Raw genomic sequence first — 18,388 nt, forward strand, 5'->3', positions numbered from 1 at the left:
CGCTGGACACAGCAGTGACGGGACAGCGGTCCCTGGGGAACCTGGCAGACATCAGACACCCCCGGGAGTGCTGTCCCCTCGCCAGTGACTCTCCTGACGACACACCCAAGCTGTGATTTTGTAGCTAAAATAAACCTCCTGGTCCCCTGCCTACACCTGAAGTTCCCACTCAGCCTCTGCCCCTCTTTGCGGCGGGCCCTCTTCCGACAGCCCACAGAGGGAAATGAAATTAACGTTCTTGTTCTTGAATCGGGGTTCTCTTCATAGGTACTTACTGTTTAATAACACGGCATTTGGTGAGTGAATTTTACGACTACGTGATGGGTAAATAAGGTCATACGCTGACCAAAGAGAGGTGCTCATGATGAACCAAGGATTGTAATACTGTTCTCCCCACAGTATTTAACCAACGGGCAAAGCCGAGTCCAACATTATTGGCTGTAACAGAGACTGGAGTGAGGGGCGAGGCGACCCTGAAGGCCGCCGGAATCTCGGGGAGCAGCCTCTGCCTGGGAGCTGAGGGTCCGGGAGAACCGCCCCCCCCCCCGCCGTGTGTGGGAAAGCCGCCCAGCTCGTGGAGATCTGCCCCCCAAACACTGGAACCAGGAAGCCCAGCCCCTTCCTACTCTGGGCCCCAGTGTCCTCCACTGTCAAAGGCTGGCATCACAGCACCAGTAAGATTGGAAAGGATAATACTCAAATATTTGTGATTATAGAAAGCCCCCAGATCTACAGAAAAATAAGAGGCAAGTTTTTCTGGATAGAATCTGATACATAAAAAGCCACCGCATTTCTACATAAAAACAAAAATTTTAAAGGATGACAGCCTCAAAATAGGAAGTTTTTAAGAACAAATCTAAACAAAATTAAGAGACATATGGAAAAATTATTAATCTGTATTGAAAGATGCGAATTAGGACTTACATAACGGGAAATATATGCAATGTTCAGACTGGAAGATTCAGTTTCATGATGAAAACGTCTTCTTAATACCCACAGGATGAAACAGGCTACAGAAAATGACACAGTATGATGCCTTTATATAAAGAGCAAAACCTGAAAAACTATGCTGTCTGAGACTATAAACAAGTAGGGGAAGAGGAAAAAAAAAACACCTTTCTTCTACCCTCTCAGGTTCAGTTGTTGGGGTCTGTGAATTAAACTGACCAAAGGCAAATTAGAAGAAACGGCATACAGTTTTTATCTAATGCTAATATTTAATTTTTTTTATGTGACTCCAGGCCTTTGTAGAAAAGCAGTGGAGACACAAAGAGGTGGTCAGACCCAGCGCCTTATATGGATTTTAATAAAGGGCAATAAATTTGACAAGAAGTGACAAAGGAAAGGGAGTTTGGGCTTCTAGGGTAAAGTTAATGTATTGGGGCATTTCATATGGAGAAACCAATGGAAGAGAAGCGTTCTTTTATTAAGGTTTGTTTGCGCAGCACCACCTCAGTGCTAACTAACTTTGTCTCCAGGGACAAAGGGGGCCCAGGAGAGAAGAGGGGGCACACCCTCACAAAGAGGAAGAGATGTCCTTTCAGGCAGATGGGGGAGGGCAGAGAGCTCTTTTTGGCATCTGCCACTTCTTAGCTGTCTTCCGCTCAGAGCAGTCCTTACGCCAAAGTGGCACATTTGGGGGTGCCACCTTCCGATCCCCTCTCATGGGTAAAGCAAGGAAATGATACCCTCAAATTTTGAAACAGTAGTTAGTTAGCTCTTCGGTGGAGGCAGGGGAGGCTCAGTCCACAAGGGCACACAGGGGAGCTTGGGGGTGAAGTTCAGTTTCTTGGTCTGGGTGGTAGGTACCCCATTGTTCATTTTACTCTTGTTCTTTAAATTGTACGTGTTTTCACAAAAAATACTCTGCTTTGAAAAACAACAGGAAACTCGTAAGAGAAAAAAGAAGCTACGTTCTGCCCAAAGTAACAACTTTATTTGTCTTCTCAAACATATCAGAGCAAATTCACCATTTTCTAATCTTGAAGCCAGCAAGACTAGAAAGGAAATTAAGCCCCTTTCTGCCCACACCGCCCAGTTACACGGGACTGCAGTAAGGACAGAGTCAGCCGCCCGCCCAGGGGCAGGCACGCGCCACCCTCGCTCGGCATCAGGATGACCAGGAGGAAGGTCCGGGCGTAACTGCTGCACCAACAGGCCACACAGGAGGTTACCAACCTAGACTAACGCTGCTCAGCGACCCCAGGTTTTCACTGTCCAGCCATCAGTTCTGATTTTTTCTTAAAATCCTGCAGTATAGGCGCTGGGGTCGCTCCGCTCAGGGTCCTCACGCGCCGCAAGGTCTGAAGGGTACTCCGGCCCCGTGACGGGGTCATCCACAGCTCCCGGGGTGGGGCGGGGGCGGTCCTCAGACAGCCACACAACCTCCAGGGGCAGTTCCAAGGTCTGCGATTTTGAATGTCAGCAAGCAGTCGGTGAATATCGCCAAGGCACGCAGGAACCATGTGGCGTGGCGGGGTTTCTTCCTGAACGTAAAATGCTTACCCTCTGGCCTGGACGGTTTTTCTCCAATTGGCAGGGCATTTCAGGGCAGGCCAGTGACTGGAAACATTTCCCAGGGACGATGAGGACTGGAGACCCTCTCGGGGACCCTGGTGAAGCAGCGCAGTCAACTCCACGGCGCGTCCACGGTGCCCACGGTCCCCCGCGCAGAGCTCGTGCACCTTTGGTTTCCTCCCCACCGAGGGCAAGCATCAACAAGACGGCGGCATCTCTTTCTTTCTCATCCCCAGACTTCTCACTCACCCGCCAGTTATCAAATCATTCAACTGGCACAATCACTTAATAACACGGTCTCCTAAAAATCCACTGTTGAGGCTGCCCTTTCATCTGCCCTGGGCGGGACTGCATGGTGAAACAGGACATTCACGTGTGCTTCCAAATAGAAATCACCGCAAAGGAATTCCAAAGATAAACGATGTCTGTTAGATGCTAAAGCGGCTGCCTGGACCCTGCGTGAAAGGCGGCGGCCGCTCCCACCGCCTCTCGTAACAAACTCCCTCTTCACAAATCCAAGGTGAAGCTGCAGCCTCTGACGTTTCAGCTAAAGCTGTTGTAGATGCGTCTTCCACACACCGAAGCGCGAACACAAACAAAACAAGGCCCAGGCGAGGGGCGCCCCTGGGCCCGGGGAGGCCCCAGCACTTGAGCAGAAACAAACGAAAACACTGACAGTGAGGGCGCCGTTTATCCTCTTCTGGTTGAAAGGCCGGAACTTTCAATAAATATATAGAAATAAGTGTGAAGATAAGAAAGGAACAAACCTGGACCACGTGGTACAGCCAAGGGACCCCGGGGAGTGGGACCCTCCCCTGGGGGTGGGGAGCTCGGTCTGGAGTTCACACAGTTCGCGCAGGAATGTCTCACCCACCCCGCTCGGCTGCTTTCTGTCTCCCCACAAAGCCCAGCTATGGCACCCTCGCTATGCGGATAGAGAGCTCGGGGATTCCAAATTTAAAAGAGTAAAAACCCTGGCGAGTGCTTTGCAAGCTGCCCGTTTCCAGAGCCCCTGACTTGTTCTCGCTCCCAGCTGGATTGTCTAGAAACACTACTGTGATTTTTCAAGCCACCGTATCGTTACTCTGAGTGTTCTTCTCACTCACTAGAACGGGCTACTCTGGAAGTGTCACTTTGAGCAGGACTGTGATATTGCATTGTAGTTGCACGGGACAGAAAGGGTCCAGTAATAACGTCTTAATCACAAGTTAAGATGCAGGTACTACAAAGGCAAAGAGAACCAACTACTTTCCAAAACTTGATCACAAGCTACTACAGGGTAAGTCTTGTCAAGCAGATCAGTGACCTTGTAGACACTCGTGTCCTGGAGGCGTGACCTCGATGGAACGCATTCACGTCGCGTTGTTCCTACAGTTATTGCAACAGAGCCACAAATGGGCCGTTTTAACATCTGCGCCGTCAGCATGGTTGAAATCTAAGAAGCCAAGCACTCCCAAATCAACAAGCGCCACTTGCCGAGGATAAGTTACGTGAAACGCAACCCCAAGACTCACATAGAACTGAAAATGCCAAATATGTCCACAAAATTGTTGACAAAAGGTATTTTTTCTAAAATCAACATTTAACTATCAAAAATAAATTTCTAAGTTTGAAAGCATATCAACGTAATTGGTCTGTAGTAATTTTCTTAAATACTGTTCCCACTTCCCAAGCACAGCAAGAAGGCCGGCGATGCGAGACGGCGTCTCAGCGCTGTGACTCCTGCTTCAAGTTCTCTTCGATTCCTCGTGCAAAGAGCCGGACCAGCTGGCAGTGGACCCTGCAGAGACAAAGGGCCACACTTAGACCCTGTGCGTCCCCTGACTCTCGGCCCCCCAGCTGGTCGAGGGCGGAGGTGGGCCTCATGCACCAGGACGGTGGGTCTCACCGTGGCAGTCTCTGGTCCCACCCGGCAGCGACGGGCCAGGGGCGCAGAGCGACTTCCTGACACTCCTGAGAGACCTATTTTGCAAAGGGCAGCTGACGGCCAAGTGGAGATCCGGGACCCCGCAGACCCGGTTCTAACTCCAGCGCCCCACCCGCGAGCAGAGTAACAAACCCACAGGCCGCCTCTCTCCCTGCCTCGGTTTCCTTATGAGAACTGAGCTGACGGGGCCATGGGGAGGGTCCCCTGAAGGGCAGGCCCGAGCGAGTAGGAGACACAGGAAATGTGCCGTCACGGAAGACAAGTGTTGCCACACCAGCCCGAGCGCCCGCCTTCCACAGAGAGCCACAGCACGTAAGCGGGGGCTCGGAGGTCAGCGTGGGCTCTTGGGTCCCACTGGCAGTGCCACCGTCCCACTTGATGAATGACGTCACAGCCTCCTGAGAGATGGTTAGTCCCAAAGGCCCCGTAAGTAAGTGACTCACTGTTCAAGGCACCGCGATCTTTATCAAGGTGTGTAGGATACATTTCACAAAAGAATGCCTTTTTTAACTTTCAGCAATTCATAAGCCGGCATTAAAAATAATTCCGTTTCCTTAACTTGTGAAGTGAGTCTACAGGAGCCGAACCCCTGCACGCACGACTGGGAGGGCGGGTTCGCCTGTGACCGTGGAGCCGCCTCTTGTCCTGAGACGGGAGCAGGGTGGTCACCGCCACGCTGGCCGCATCCTGGTCGCAAGAGCAGGGAGCACGCAGACGGGCACTGGGGGAGGTTGGAGAGCCTGCCCCTGCCCACGGCTTTGGCTTGGACGCTAGCAGTCAGGAGACCCAGCTGGGACCAGCAGCTGGTTGGCTGAGAGCCATTTACAGTGGGGATTATAAACGGGGAGAACACACAGCACGCTGAAACACAGAAGGGTGCGCCCGCCACCTGTCCTTCCACGCAGTGGGGGCGGGGCCTACAGGCAGGCTCCCGACCACCTTGCTCATGTAACACCCACTCTGCTATCGCCAGCGGGAGTCCAGCTTGGATTCCTTAAGGTCGACCAAGATCCTAAAGCCATTGGTCACAGGACAGAATCCTTCTACAACTTTACAGTTCTCCCTCAGTCTCTTGTAACTGTTACACGCACACCTCAATCAATAGCCTTTTTCTAAAAAACAGTTTCCTTTACTGTGTCTTTCAGTGGGGCCAAAAACCACGTTCTTGGCACTCCTATTTCATCTGGTGATGTAATAAATACATATAATCAGACTGCAGATTCCCAAGTCCAAATACAGCAGGCCCAGCAGGTTCAGGGCCGGCGGGGCGGGCCTGGCGCCTGGACCGCAGCACGGCCGCGGGCTGGGCTCGCTCCTCGGGGCCGGAGCCTCTCCGGGTGGTCAGTGGACCCAGGACTTGGAAAGTGCCCACAAAGGCGCTTTGTTAGTTTGTTTAACTAGTTAGGAGACCAGAGCGAGAATGCCAGTACTGGCGGTGCAGGATGTGGAGGAGAAAAATAAAACTGAGGGGCTTCAAAACCTGTGAAAAGATCAACCCCTCAGCATCTTTCCAAAACTGAGGTAACGGCGTCTCCCTGGGGATTTCACCAGGGGAAACACACGTGCGTCTACGACGCACTCTTACGCTTTAGGCTGTGAGGGTGCCGGGCCCACAGAGCCCCAGGGCCACCTTCGCTCACCTGACCTCGATGGCAGGGCTGCTCAGAACCTCCCCGTCGCAGTTCCAGGCGCTGCTGGAGACGGCGCAGCAGCACGGGGGGCGGTCGCTGCACAGCTGCCCCAATCGCTTCTTCCCGCGGCCCCGGACGCTGCCGTCCTCGTCCTCCGCAGGCTTCGGCACAAACTGGAACTTCTTGACGCGATAGACTTCGACGAAAGTGAAGTCAAACTACCAAGAGACAGCAGGACGGAAAACATGCTCTCAGCGGTGCTGCGCTGGGGGCGGGACAGCCGTCGGGGCCTCCCGGCAGCTCCTCCCCCCGCAGCTTGGGGACAAGAGAAGTGGTCACCACGACTCTGACAACCCGGTCCCATCCACAATGAATGACACGGAGTAAAGAATTCCTGAGCAGCAACTTGTACGATTATTTACCTTTTTAACAAGCAGTATTTTGAAAGCCACATAAAAACACTGTTGGCCCAGATCTTAAAAAAATGTAACAGCCACAAACTTTACCAAAATCATAGACTGATCAGAAGTTGCAATTGTCTGGGTATGGTTAGACTTGCCCTCCCCCCACCCCGTGTCACTACAAGGGTGCCAGTGACTAAGGGAAGGTTTGCTGGAAGAGTCTCAGTAGAACCCCTTTCTGGGAGCTGAAAGATTTTGTTGGAAGTGACCAGCAAGGGCAACAGAAAGTTGCACTGCATCACTTCGTTCTGTTTTTAAATAGGAAGAGAAACATTCACGCCTCCTAGTTTCTCTGCTCAAAGACTTTATATTTTTAAATGAGATTTTACCAGGAGTAACTATGACTTAAGACTTTAAAATGGGTGAAATGCAAACAGAAAAATCTGTCCTTCTTCCCCTTGAATTCACAGCCGATCCTACAACATACAGATCGGGGTCGCCCAGGTAGAAGCGGCCGCCGACGCAGGCCACGTGGAAGCAGCGGTGCCCTTACCTGGTCGCCCTGGTTGGTGTGCCTGACGAGAAACCTCAGGAAGTTGAACCGGGAGCACTTCCGGATGAGGATGAGGTCGGAAGACCCGTCTCCCAGGTGGGCGGCCGGGGAGAGCCCCTGGGGGCTCCGGGGACAAGCACAGGACATGTTGGTGGCGTTGATGGCCAGGAACTGCCCGCAGACGACCTTCCACTCTTCCACCTCCTCTGAAGCAGGAAGAAGCATCGCAGAGGCTACGTTAAATCCGTTACATCCGAGCCGGGCAGGCGGGCGTCCTGAGATGACCGGGAGGGGTCGTCTCTACAAACGCACCGTGCGATCGATCGCTTCTCAGCATCAACACAGAGAAAACCGCGCCCACCGCTGTGCCCGGCGGTCACCTCCCGAGAGGCAGAGCTGTTTCTCGGGCCCTCGCCTGGGACTTGGGACCACGATCTAGAGCAGGGGTCGCCAAATCTGGCCCACCACCTACCTGACTGGGTGTGGCCTGTGAGCTAAGAATGGGTTTTACATTCTTAAATGGTTGAAAAAAAAAATCAAAAGAAGGAAGGTATTTTGTGACATGTGAAAATGACGTGAAACTCAAATTTCAGCGTCCACGAATAGTTTCTGGAGCGCTGTTGAGCCCACTCCTTTCCTCTAAGCCCTCGAAAAGGCCACTCGCTGACCCCCGTTCTGGACCACTCTAGGGACAGGCGCCTGGCTGGCGCCCCAACAGTAGTTCAGAGGGACGTGGCAAGATGGGCCCTTCCACAAAATCCCCTCTTTTCCCCAAAGGCTGGCAAAGGCAACCACGCACTCTGCCTGGAGCTGAAGTGGAAGCAGGTGCCCCTGCAGAGAAGAAGGGGCGGGGGAAGGAGGGGCAAGACCCGAGGCCCCGGACTGTAGGTCCAGCCACGGCCGCGTCGGCCCCGCCACGTTACCGGTGCTCTCCAAGCCGTACAGCGACCTTCTCTGCTCGGCCTCCAGCTGCTGCTTGCTCTGCCTGCAGACAAAGCACCTGGAGGACGAGAACATGACCACCTTGTCTGGAACCTACAGGCTGCAAAAGCGTTTCAATTCTTTTCATATAGTAGGAAGCGCAATTTTCAGAGGCTTCACTTAAAAATATTTTGTTTGCATATTAATTTGAGTTCTCAGAATCAGATCCACTCTTAGAAATTACACAGACAACATATCCGTTTTGAAAATGGGTAAACATTACAAAAAGCAAACAGCATCCCACGAGGCCCTTCTGTTGGCCCTGGGGAGCGGGCTGAGCTTGGCCCCGACGCCGGGGTGGCGGCAGACGGAGCGAAGGACAAGGTGCAGATCCCAGCGTGGATTCCCGGCCTGAGACTTTGTTCCCTTTCACAAAACAGGGAACATAGTGGTGATCTGGTCCAGTCAGTAACAAGCAAGTAAATGACTCAGAGCAGCTATCGCGGGACTTGGTCGTTGGTCTCACAGATGTTTGCGGTCCTGGGCACCGCTGGATTCAGGCCGTCGAACGGGCCAGGGGCTTTTGCTGGTGGAATTAGCTCATCAGCAACTGAGGTGGCGAGGCCGTGCCTCTAACTGTTTGATTTTATGGTCTCAAATTCTTCACTTAAAGGAGGAGAGGACCAGGGGAAGGAAGGGCCCACGTCTGAATGACTTAAAGAAGGAAGGAAAACCCCCGAGTCCATCAAATCCCTACAGCCTCTCCGCGTCCTCAGACTGAGGAGCAGGGACAAGATGCGGGCTGTCGGGCCGCGGGTACAGGTGGCCAACCTGACACTCGTTCCAGGTTAACCCGGGCACACGCTGTTGAGCACGGTGGGGACACACAGGGTGACAAGGCAGCGTGGCTCGCAGAGGGGCCCCCACTGCTGGCCCGGGGTCTGGACCGGCCTCTCCTGACCACCCAGTGGGGGGACGGGGGGCCCGTCCAGCCAGCTCCACGGGCGCCCCGAGGGCGCGCACAGACCTGTCCATAAAGGGGCTCGTCTTCGTCATTTCTCACATCCCCAGCGGGGGGGACAGCGGACCCCCGCACCGGAGCAGACGGCGTGGTGTGAGCCCTCTGCTGGGTAGACGACGGGGACCAGACCTGACCCTGGGCCGCCCCGTGACCCAGGACCCAGCATGGGGGACACGGCGGGACCCCCTCAGGGTGCGTGGGACCCTGACCGCTGGTCAGGAGGAACCAGCACCTCCCGTCTACATTGCCAAGTACTGCCCACTCACTTCACAGCAGGAGCAAACCCCAGCCAGTCCTGCTTCTATCTCATCGTTTGAGCAGAAACACACGTAAGGGATGTGCTTACCCCGCCCGGCAGGGTTTCCTGTCCCTCGGGGAGCCCACCGTGTGCTGTGCTGGCAGGAAGGACACTGTCCCTTCGTAGCAGTGATGGGAGAGGAAGGTCTTCAAACCTGAGAACAGAGCGAGACGGAGAGACACACCCACATGCACCACTGCCTGCGCAGGAGACCGTGCCGTCAGCTTCTGCAAAGTGTGGGCGCAGGGCACCCGCCTGGGGACAGAGCGTCTGCAGGAGGACGTGGCCCCCTCCCACTTCAGGCTGAGCTGCCACCGCCATCACAGAGGACTGCAGGCTCCCGGCCGCCAGGGCTACCTTCCACACTGGCAAAGGGGACGTCTTGGCCACCAGTGACCCCTCGTTGTGGCCTCGACGACGTGGCCTGCAGGTTCCGCCCTGTGAAGCCCCCAACGCACCCCCAGGTTTGACCCCGTCGTCCACAACTGTGGTGTCTTGGAGGAACTCAGGACAAAGACCAGGCGGCACTGCCACCAGGCCGTGGCCGGCCCCTCTGGGAAACTGTGGCACGCTGTCCGTCGAGCCGCCTGCACCCCCAGCATGCCAAGGCTGAGAGAGGTGAGGAGGCTGCAGAAGCAGCGTGTGAAGCGAGCAGAGGTTGGTTCACGAGGCTGAAGGAGAGAAGCCGCCTCCATAACATCAAAGTGCAAGGGGAAGCAGCGAGGGCTGGTGTGGAAGCTGCAGCCAGCGAGCCAGAAGACCTAGCTAAGATCATTCACGAAGGTGGCTCCACCAAACAACAGATTTTCAGTGCAGAGGAAACACTTCTCCTGGAAGAAGATGCCATCCAGCACTCTCCCAGCTAGAGAGGAGAGGTCGCTGCCTGGCTTCAAAGCTTCAGAGGACAGGCTGACCCTCTTGTGTTAGGGGCTAATGCAGCTGGTGGCTTTAAGTTGAAGCCAGTGCTCCTTTACCATCTGAAGATCCTGGGGCCCTTAAGAATTATCCTAAATCCACTCTGCCTGTGCTCTGTAAATGGAACAACAAAGCCTGTTTATAAACACATCTATTTACAACATGATTAACTGACTATTTTAAGCCCACTGTTGAGACCTACTGCTCAGAAAAAAAGATTTCTTTCAAAATGTTACTGCTCAGTGACAATGCACCTGGTCACCCAAGGGCTCTGAGGGAGATGGGCGAGATTCACGTTGTTTTCATGCCTGACAATACAACATTCATTCTGCAGCCCGTGGATCAAGGAGTCATTTCAACTTTCTTTTCTATTTTTTTTAAAATTAATTCATTTATTTATTTTTGGTGTGTTGGGTCTTCGTTGCTATGTGCAGGCTTTCCCTACTCTTCATTTTTGTGTGTCCCCTTCTCACTGCAGTGGCTTCTCTTGTTGCGGAGCACGGGCTCTAGGCGCGTGGGCTTCTGTCGTTGTGGCGCGTGAGCTCAGTAGTTGCGGCTCGCGGGCTCTAGAGCGCAGGCTCAGTAGTTGTGGCGCACGGGCTTAGCTGCTCCGCGGCATGTGGGATCTTCCCGGACCAGGGCTCGAACCCGTGTCCCCTGCATTGGCAGGCGGATTCTTAACCACTGGGCCACCAGGGAAGTCCCCATTTCAACTTTCAAGTCTTATTCCTTAAGAAATACATTTTGTAAGGCTATAGTTGCCACAGACAGTAATTTCTCTCATGGATCTGGGCAAAGTAAACCAAAAACCTTCACCATCCAGATGCCATTAAGAACATCTGGGATGACTCACGGGAAGAGGTCAAAATATCAACATTAACAGGAGTTTGGAACAAGTTGACCCCAACCCTCCTGGATGACTTGGAGGGGTTCAGACCTCAGTGGAGGAAGTCACTGCAGATGTGGTGGAAACAGCAAGAGAACTAGAATCAGAAGTGGAGCCTGGGGCTTCCCCGGTGGCGCAGTGGTTAAGAATCCGCCTGCCAATGCAGGGGACACGGGTTCAAGCCCTGGTCCGGGAAGATCCCACGTGCCGCGGAGCAGCTAAGCCCGTGCGCCACAACTACTGAGCCTGCGCTCTAGAGCCCGTGAGCCACACCTACTGAGCCTGTGTGCCACAACTGTTGAAGCCCGCGCGCCTAGAACCCGTGCTCTGAAACAAGAGAAGCCACGCAATGAGAAGCCAGAGCACCGCAAGGAAGAGCAGCCCCCGCTCGCAGCAACTAGAGAAAGCCCACACGTAGCAACAAAGACCCAATGCAGCCAAAAATAAAATAAATAAATTTATAAAATTTAAAAAAAAAGTTAAAAAAAAAAGAAAAGAAGTGGAGCCTGAAGGTGGGACCGGACTGCTGCATCTCATGGTAAAACGTCAATGGACGAGGAGCTGCTTCTTATGGATGAGCAAAGAGAGCGGCTTCTTGAGACGGAATCTACCCTGGTGAAGATGCTGAGGAGATTGTTAAAATGACAGCAAAGGATGTAGAATATGACGTAAACTTAGCTGATAAAGCAGCAGCAGGGTCTGAGAGGACTGACTCCACTTTTGAAAGAAGTTCTACTGTGGGGAAAGTGCTATCAAATTTCACTGCAGGCTACAGAGCAATCATTCCTGAAAGGAAGAGTCAACTGATGCAGCAGACTTCACTGCTGTCGTATTTCAAGGCATCGCAGCGGCCCCCCCGACAGCCCTCAGCACCCCCGACCCTGATCCGTCAGCAGCCGTCTGCATCAAGGCAAGACCCAGCACAAAGATTACGACTTACTGAAGGCGCAGGTGATGGGGAGCACTTTTAAACCATGAAGTATTTTTAAATTAAGGTATGTATCTTTTTTTAGACATAATGCTATTGCACACTTAACAGACTACAGTATAGCCTAAACATAACTTTTATATGCACTGGGAATGCAAAAAATTCGTGTTGACTTGCTTTATTTTGATATTTGCTTTCTTAAGGTGGTCTGGAACTGAACCCTAAATATCTCCAAAGGTGTGCCTGTAAATTTACCCAAAAGTAACCTATACAGGGCAGTGACCAGAGAAATGACACTCATTAAATACAGCCAAGCCATCATCAAAAAATCTACAAACAATAAATGCTGGAGAGGGTGTGGAGAAAAGGGAACCCTCCTGCACTGTTGGTGGGAACGTAAATTGATACAAGCCACTATGGAAAACAGTATGGAGGTTCCTTAAAAAACTAAAAATAGAACTACCATATGACCCAGCAAGCCCACTATTGGGCATATACCTTGAGAAAACCATAATTCAAAAAGAGTCATGTACCCCACTGTTCACTGCAGCACTAGTTACAATAGCCAGGACATGGAAGCAACCTAAGTGTCCATCGACAGATGAACGGATAAAGAAGATGTGGCACATATAGACAATGGAATATTACTCAGCCATAAAAAGAAATGAAATTGAGTTATTTGTAGTGAGGTGGATGGACCTAGAGTCTGTCACACAGAGTTAAGTAAGTCAGAAAGAGAAAAACAAATACCGTATGCTAACACATATATATGGAATCTTAAAAAAAAAAAAAAAAAAGGTCCTGAAGAACCTAGGGGCAGGACAGGAATAAAGACGCAGATGTAGAGAATGGACTTGAGGACATGGGGAGGGGGAAGGGTAAGCTGGGGTGAAGTGAGAGAGTAGCACTGACATATACACACTACTGAATGTAAAACACATAGCTAGTGGGAAGCAGCCGCATAGCACAGGGAGATCAGCTCGTGCTTTGTGACCACCTAGAGGGGTGGGTTAGGGAGGGTGGGAGGGAGACGCAAGAGGGAGGAGATATGGGGATATATGTATGCATATGGCTGATTCACTTTGTCATACAGCGGAAACTAACACAACAGTGTAAAGCAATTATATTCCAATCAAGATGTTAAAAAATAAAATAAAATAGTACTATAAGTCCCTGCAAATAAATAAATAAATACAGGCAAGGAATTCATCTCAGCAACAAGTGTCAAACTTTGAATCCTACATCCTTTCAAACTTTTTTTCTGCATTTAAACGCATTTGAAGGCTGAAAGGGTGGTGTTGCACATGACCTGAAAGTGCAGACCATCACTCGTTTGTATGATCTGGGATCGACCCCATTCCTCCTCGTTCCAGCTCTGAGCAGATGTGAGAACTGGCCTGTGACCGACGGCAGCGGTTCTCCGGGCACCCGGGACCGTCAGACTCGCGCCCCTTGGTTTCCGTCTGTGAACGAGGCCCCACCTGGAGCGAGGCGGAGGCCGTGTGTGGAAGCTCCCGGCGTGTTACTCTGAGTTACCTGAGAAGTCGTATCTGACGAGACCCATCCACCGCTTCCTCTCGCTGTCCTTGATGATGTCCCCGTAGAAGCCGTAGCCCAGCAGGGACACCGAGTACCGCAGCAGCGTGCTGTTGTGATGCACAGAGGACACGTCCATGGCCAGCGAGTCCCCTGCGGAGAGAAGCCAGGGTGGAGCCCGCGCCCCTCCGCCTGCCCCCCTGCACAGCGCCCGGCGGCCGTGATGGAGCCGCGAATTAAAGCGCAAGATAGGCAGAAGGCAGTCGAGGCCGTGGTCTGTTCTCCCGGGGTGCCTGGCCTCCTGCTCTCGACCCAAGTGGCTAAATTTGACTCAAATTTCCAAAACGGGCTTGGAAAGCGGTTCCGTAAGGAGGGGAAAACAATGTGACCGTGAAGCTCGCTGAACGCCACTAAGTGAAAGGGAGGAGGAAAAGGCGCCTGGCATTCTCAAATGTAAAATCACACGTGTACCGTCTGTGAACACAGCCCTTCGTGACTGTGGATGACACGCGAGTAGCACTGCCAGCAGGGACAAGGACGGGCAGAGGGAGCCACACGGGTGCCCTGACGGCGCCTGGCAGCTCCGAGCAGCGCTACCAGCAGCCTGGGGCCTCCGACCCCGGGGGGCGCGCTTTCTAGAGGAGCGGGGAGGGCGGGGGGTGACTGGGGAGGCCTGTCCCCGCAGCCTGGGGCCTCCGACCCCGGGGGGCGCGCTTTCTAGAGGAGCGGGGAGGGCGGGGGGTGACTGGGGAGGCCTGTCCCCGCAGCGCGACAAGGGGCCAAGTCCCGAGCAGGGATGAGGGCTGACAGCAGGGCTCCAGATGAGGGCGCGGACGTGTTGGGGCAGAGGAGCACCTGGCCAGCGCAGGGGACGCCACGGAGAACCACCGGGGCGCAGGTGCCGGGCACCCCCAGTGGTCTGGGGGGGGCACCAGAGGGTTCTGAGCAGAGCAGCGCTTCTGTTTCTGAAGGTCACCCCGCTGGACGGGATGAGAAGTGGCAGGGAAGGGTGGCAGCCAGGGCCCTGCTGGCGGACGGACGGGCACCCGCACGGCGAGGCGGACTGACACCCGCGTGTGCCCGGGGACCTGGGATGGGGCAAGCCAAGTGCGGCGCTGAGAGAGGCACCCACCCACGACGATGTGCAGAGCCGAGGTCTCCGCGTCGTTCGTGCCAACCGTTGAGTAACACACACAGTCTGTCGACCCTAAAGGGGGGGAAAGGTCCTTAATGTCACTACAATCGCTTAAGAGCCTAGCGTGTTTCCAAGTGCATGAGTGGTAAGCTCTTCCGTTTCTTCCACGGCCCTGGAGTAAATAAGAAGGCATAAACTCCGTTTGCCTACAGAGTTAGTCGCTGAGGTTGATTCATCAAGAATACTGAGATTGATCTTGACTACCAGCAACCAGCCAGCTCCTCACAGAAGGTTCAGAGACCCCTCCCGAGCCGGTCCGGGGGGCGGGGCCCCTGGGAGGTCCCTGCAGCGGTGGCGGTGGCGGCGGGGCGCCAGGGCGCAAGGCTCAGCGCTCTGCATGGTGTCCCCGCTCCTGGCTGCCACAAAGGCGGGCAGCAGCCCTGGGGCTCCAGACCTCAAGACCAAAGGGACTATGCAGTGGGGAAGTGCATGCAAAGCAAGGACAGCTTGTGGAGGTCGCAGAAAAAGCACCGCAGACCTGTGCGCGGAGAGAGACCTGGAGCCTCCGCCCACCCCTGGGTCATGAGGGCGCAGCAGCTGCCAGCTGACAGGCGTGAGGGGCCAGCGGGACCCGCTCTGACCCCCACGGGCTCGGCCGGGGCTCTCCCTCCTCCCGCCCACACCCCCGTCTGTACAGTGGAGGCGACCTCAGCGCACCCAGCTCGCGCCTGGATCCCGAGGGCCGGGCAGTGATGCTACGGGTCCTCCCTCGGTCTGTCCTGGTTCTAACTGGGTCGTCATCAACGTCTCTGTTCTCCACCTGAGCGGGCAGAAAATCTCCCGGGTGCTTATTGATAACGGATTCCTGAGCCCCGCCCCACCCCCGAGATCCTGACTCCGTAGGTTTGGGACGGGGCTGAGCGATCTGAATTTTAACACGTCTGCTGAATAGCCGAAAACCCTAGTCTAGATTTCCCAAGAGTAAACTCTGACGGGATCCAGAATTGCACCATAAATGCTGCCTCAGACACACAACCAACACAGGTTGAGGCCCGTCAGGGAATAACCATCCTGTTAGCAGGCACACAAGCCCTGGCCGCAGGCAGGATTCAGATGCTGTGCCCTCAGGCCCCAGAACATTCTATAAGGCCCTCAGCCTAAGTGGAGCCTGAAAGTCCATGGTTCTTGGATCGCAGGCAGTGTTGGTCATCTCTTAGAGCAACAGAATCTGGCCCAGTTTGAGATCAGAGTAGAAGCCTCTTAACTACTTAAGCTAACATATGCCTTCTTATGGTCGGAAACTTATACAAACACATACAGATGCATATGTTTTTAATACGTATGTTTTTCTTTTCTGTTAATCTTAACCTGAAGACTTGAATGACATCTCATTCCAAAAATGAGCCGAAAAGTAAAATGGTTTAAATGAACATTTAAGATTATAGGAGTGACTAATTCTTAAAATGGAATTAACAGTATTTAAGGAAAACTACATGGTTTCAGACTATCTTCCACACCCTTATTTTTCTAATTGAGGGTACCTGAATAACGGGTATAAACATTTCTGACAAAATAAACTGCAAAAGAGCCATGAAATTAACTTGAAGCACACCTTCATATCCCTAGAACTTCCCAGAATTTCCAGAGCCCACTTGCTCCCCTTACATGCCTACCGCACTGTTTACTTTCTTCACAAACCATCCTTTAGAACAAAAACTGATCAGACATCCAACATCCCCCGCATTTTTTAAAAAATTAATTAATTATTTTATTTTTATTTTTGGCCACCTCGGGTCTTCGTTGCTGCGCGTGGGCTTTCTCTAGTCGTGGCGAGCGGGGGCTACTCTTCGTTGCGGTGCACGGGCTTCTCGTTGCAGTGGCTTCTCTTGTTGCGGAACACGGGCTCTAGGCATGCGGGCTTCAGTAGTTGTGGTGCGCGGGCTCAGTAGTTGTGGCGTGCGGGCTCAGTAGTTGTGGCACACGGGCTTAGTTGCTCCTTGGCATGTGGGATCTTCCCGGACCAGGGCTCGAACCCGAGTCCCCTGCATTGGCAGGCGGATTCTTAACCACTGCGCCACCAGGGAAGTCCCCTCCCCTGCATTTTATCAGATATAACTTGTATATTCAGCAATCTTTTAATCAGTAGAAATTCAGCAGTGATCTCAAATAAAAATGAAGAAACGAGTGGTCTGCACTTTGCACCATGTCCTTTTGACCTCTAAAGTCCCTCTTTATTTGTGGGTCTATCTAGAATCTAACTGCTCTATTAAACACATGTTAGAATCAAGTTGAAAGTCTCATAAAGGGATCTGTCTCGAGTAGGGAAAAACCCCCAGCACTTCTGACCTGCTGCGTCATCCTTTTTACAGCCACAACAAAGACGGGCCCTTTTTGATGGCCCATCTCAACGACAGCATCTTGTCATAGAAGCTGCTCGAGAGGCGCCTCGTGTGGGAACGGCGGGCAGGACAGGGACAGGCTGAAGGCCACTGGTCAGTCGGTCAGTCCTGGGCCGCATGTGGGACAAACCGCCGGCTCTAGCGGGCTGGGCTGGACGTGGCCCACTTTTCCGAGTTCATTCACTAGGAACTAACCGCAAACACTTCCACTGAGTGTGTGAGATGGCGCAGAACCTACAGGCACCTGAACCCTACAGAAAAAAGCAGAGGGCTCAGTGGGGCCTGCCCTGGGCTGGGGGACACGCATTCACTGTTACCCAAGTCCTCAGGGCAACAAATAGCGCAAGTGAACCGAGTTTCTAGTAGGTTTCAGGAGTTATTTTGCTGAAAAATCAGATTTTTAAAGAAGGTACTCAGCTCAGCTTCCTCCCTGCTCAGCATCCTTCACGGGCCACCTCCCCACCCGCCTTCCTGCAGCTCCCACCTCCATTCTGCCTCTCACGCACGCTGCTCACGTCTGCACCACCCACAGCCAAGCCTCTTCCTGCCTCGGGGCCATCGCCTGTGCCGCTCCTCCCGCCTAGGACATCGTGCCCCAGATGCAGGGCGCTGTCCCCCGCCCTTCAGGCCTCTGAGTGGGATCACACGTGAAAGGCCCCCTGCGCCCGTCTGGACCATGCTCCCCCAGGCCCCACTGCTCTGTTCTCTCCACTTCATGCTAATCACCTGCCTCTCCCCCTGGACTCCCTGCGTCCCCGCCTTGTTCCCTCGCAAGGCCCACAGCGAGGCCGGCCCACAGGAGGCCAGCAGAATGTACACACGAGGACCCACCGAGGGAACGGACGGACGGAGCGCGGGGCGTCTGCGGGCTGTGGACCCCTATGCTTTGGGCTGGCGGCCAGGGCGCCGGGCACCCGCTTCAGGGCAGGAGAACGTCTGATTCTTCTTCGCCCCCAAAACACCACTTCTCACTTGTTTAACATTCAGTCTGCTTCCAACGGCTCATTGCCCCCTCTGGGGACAATGTAAGTCCCCAGTTATCTCTGTGCGGTGAAGACTTTAACCCAGAGGGAGCGCCAGCTCCAGACCTAAGATCTGGTTTATCTCGGGCATCAGGAGCCCCCTGACCCCCAGCCCCTGTGCCCCAGAGCCACCTGCAGCCTCCCCCTCCTCGAGGCCCCACCTGGGAGGCGGCCCTCCCAGAAGCTGTGTCACCCGGCCCAGGGCAGAGGCAGCGGGCATGCGCCCTTCTCCTTGCAAGCACAGTCTGGGCACTGCTGTCTCCCCGCCCCTGCTGTGCCGGCCTTCCTGAGACCTGAG

The 18,388-nt window shown here is 53.7% G+C and overlaps 1 protein-coding gene across 1 annotated transcript in view; it reads right to left on the reverse strand.

Annotated features, from left to right (window-relative positions):
• Positions 1-1,914: 1,914 nt before the first annotated feature.
• CERK (ceramide kinase) overlaps positions 1,915-18,388 on the reverse strand; it is a 58,150-nt gene continuing 41,676 nt past the window's right edge. The window contains exons 7-13 of the mRNA XM_068560521.1: positions 14,667-14,741; positions 13,535-13,687; positions 9,318-9,423; positions 7,953-8,029; positions 7,030-7,235; positions 6,085-6,293; positions 1,915-4,297 (exon numbers count right to left, since the gene is read on the reverse strand). Coding sequence (XP_068416622.1) covers positions 4,225-4,297; positions 6,085-6,293; positions 7,030-7,235; positions 7,953-8,029; positions 9,318-9,423; positions 13,535-13,687; positions 14,667-14,741 — 899 coding nt within the window. The 3' untranslated portion in view covers positions 1,915-4,224. The remainder of the gene's footprint in view (positions 4,298-6,084; positions 6,294-7,029; positions 7,236-7,952; positions 8,030-9,317; positions 9,424-13,534; positions 13,688-14,666; positions 14,742-18,388) is intronic.

This window comes from Eschrichtius robustus, chromosome 13 (genome assembly GCF_028021215.1).
Source record: "Eschrichtius robustus isolate mEscRob2 chromosome 13, mEscRob2.pri, whole genome shotgun sequence".
Taxonomy (NCBI): domain Eukaryota; kingdom Metazoa; phylum Chordata; class Mammalia; order Artiodactyla; family Eschrichtiidae; genus Eschrichtius; species Eschrichtius robustus.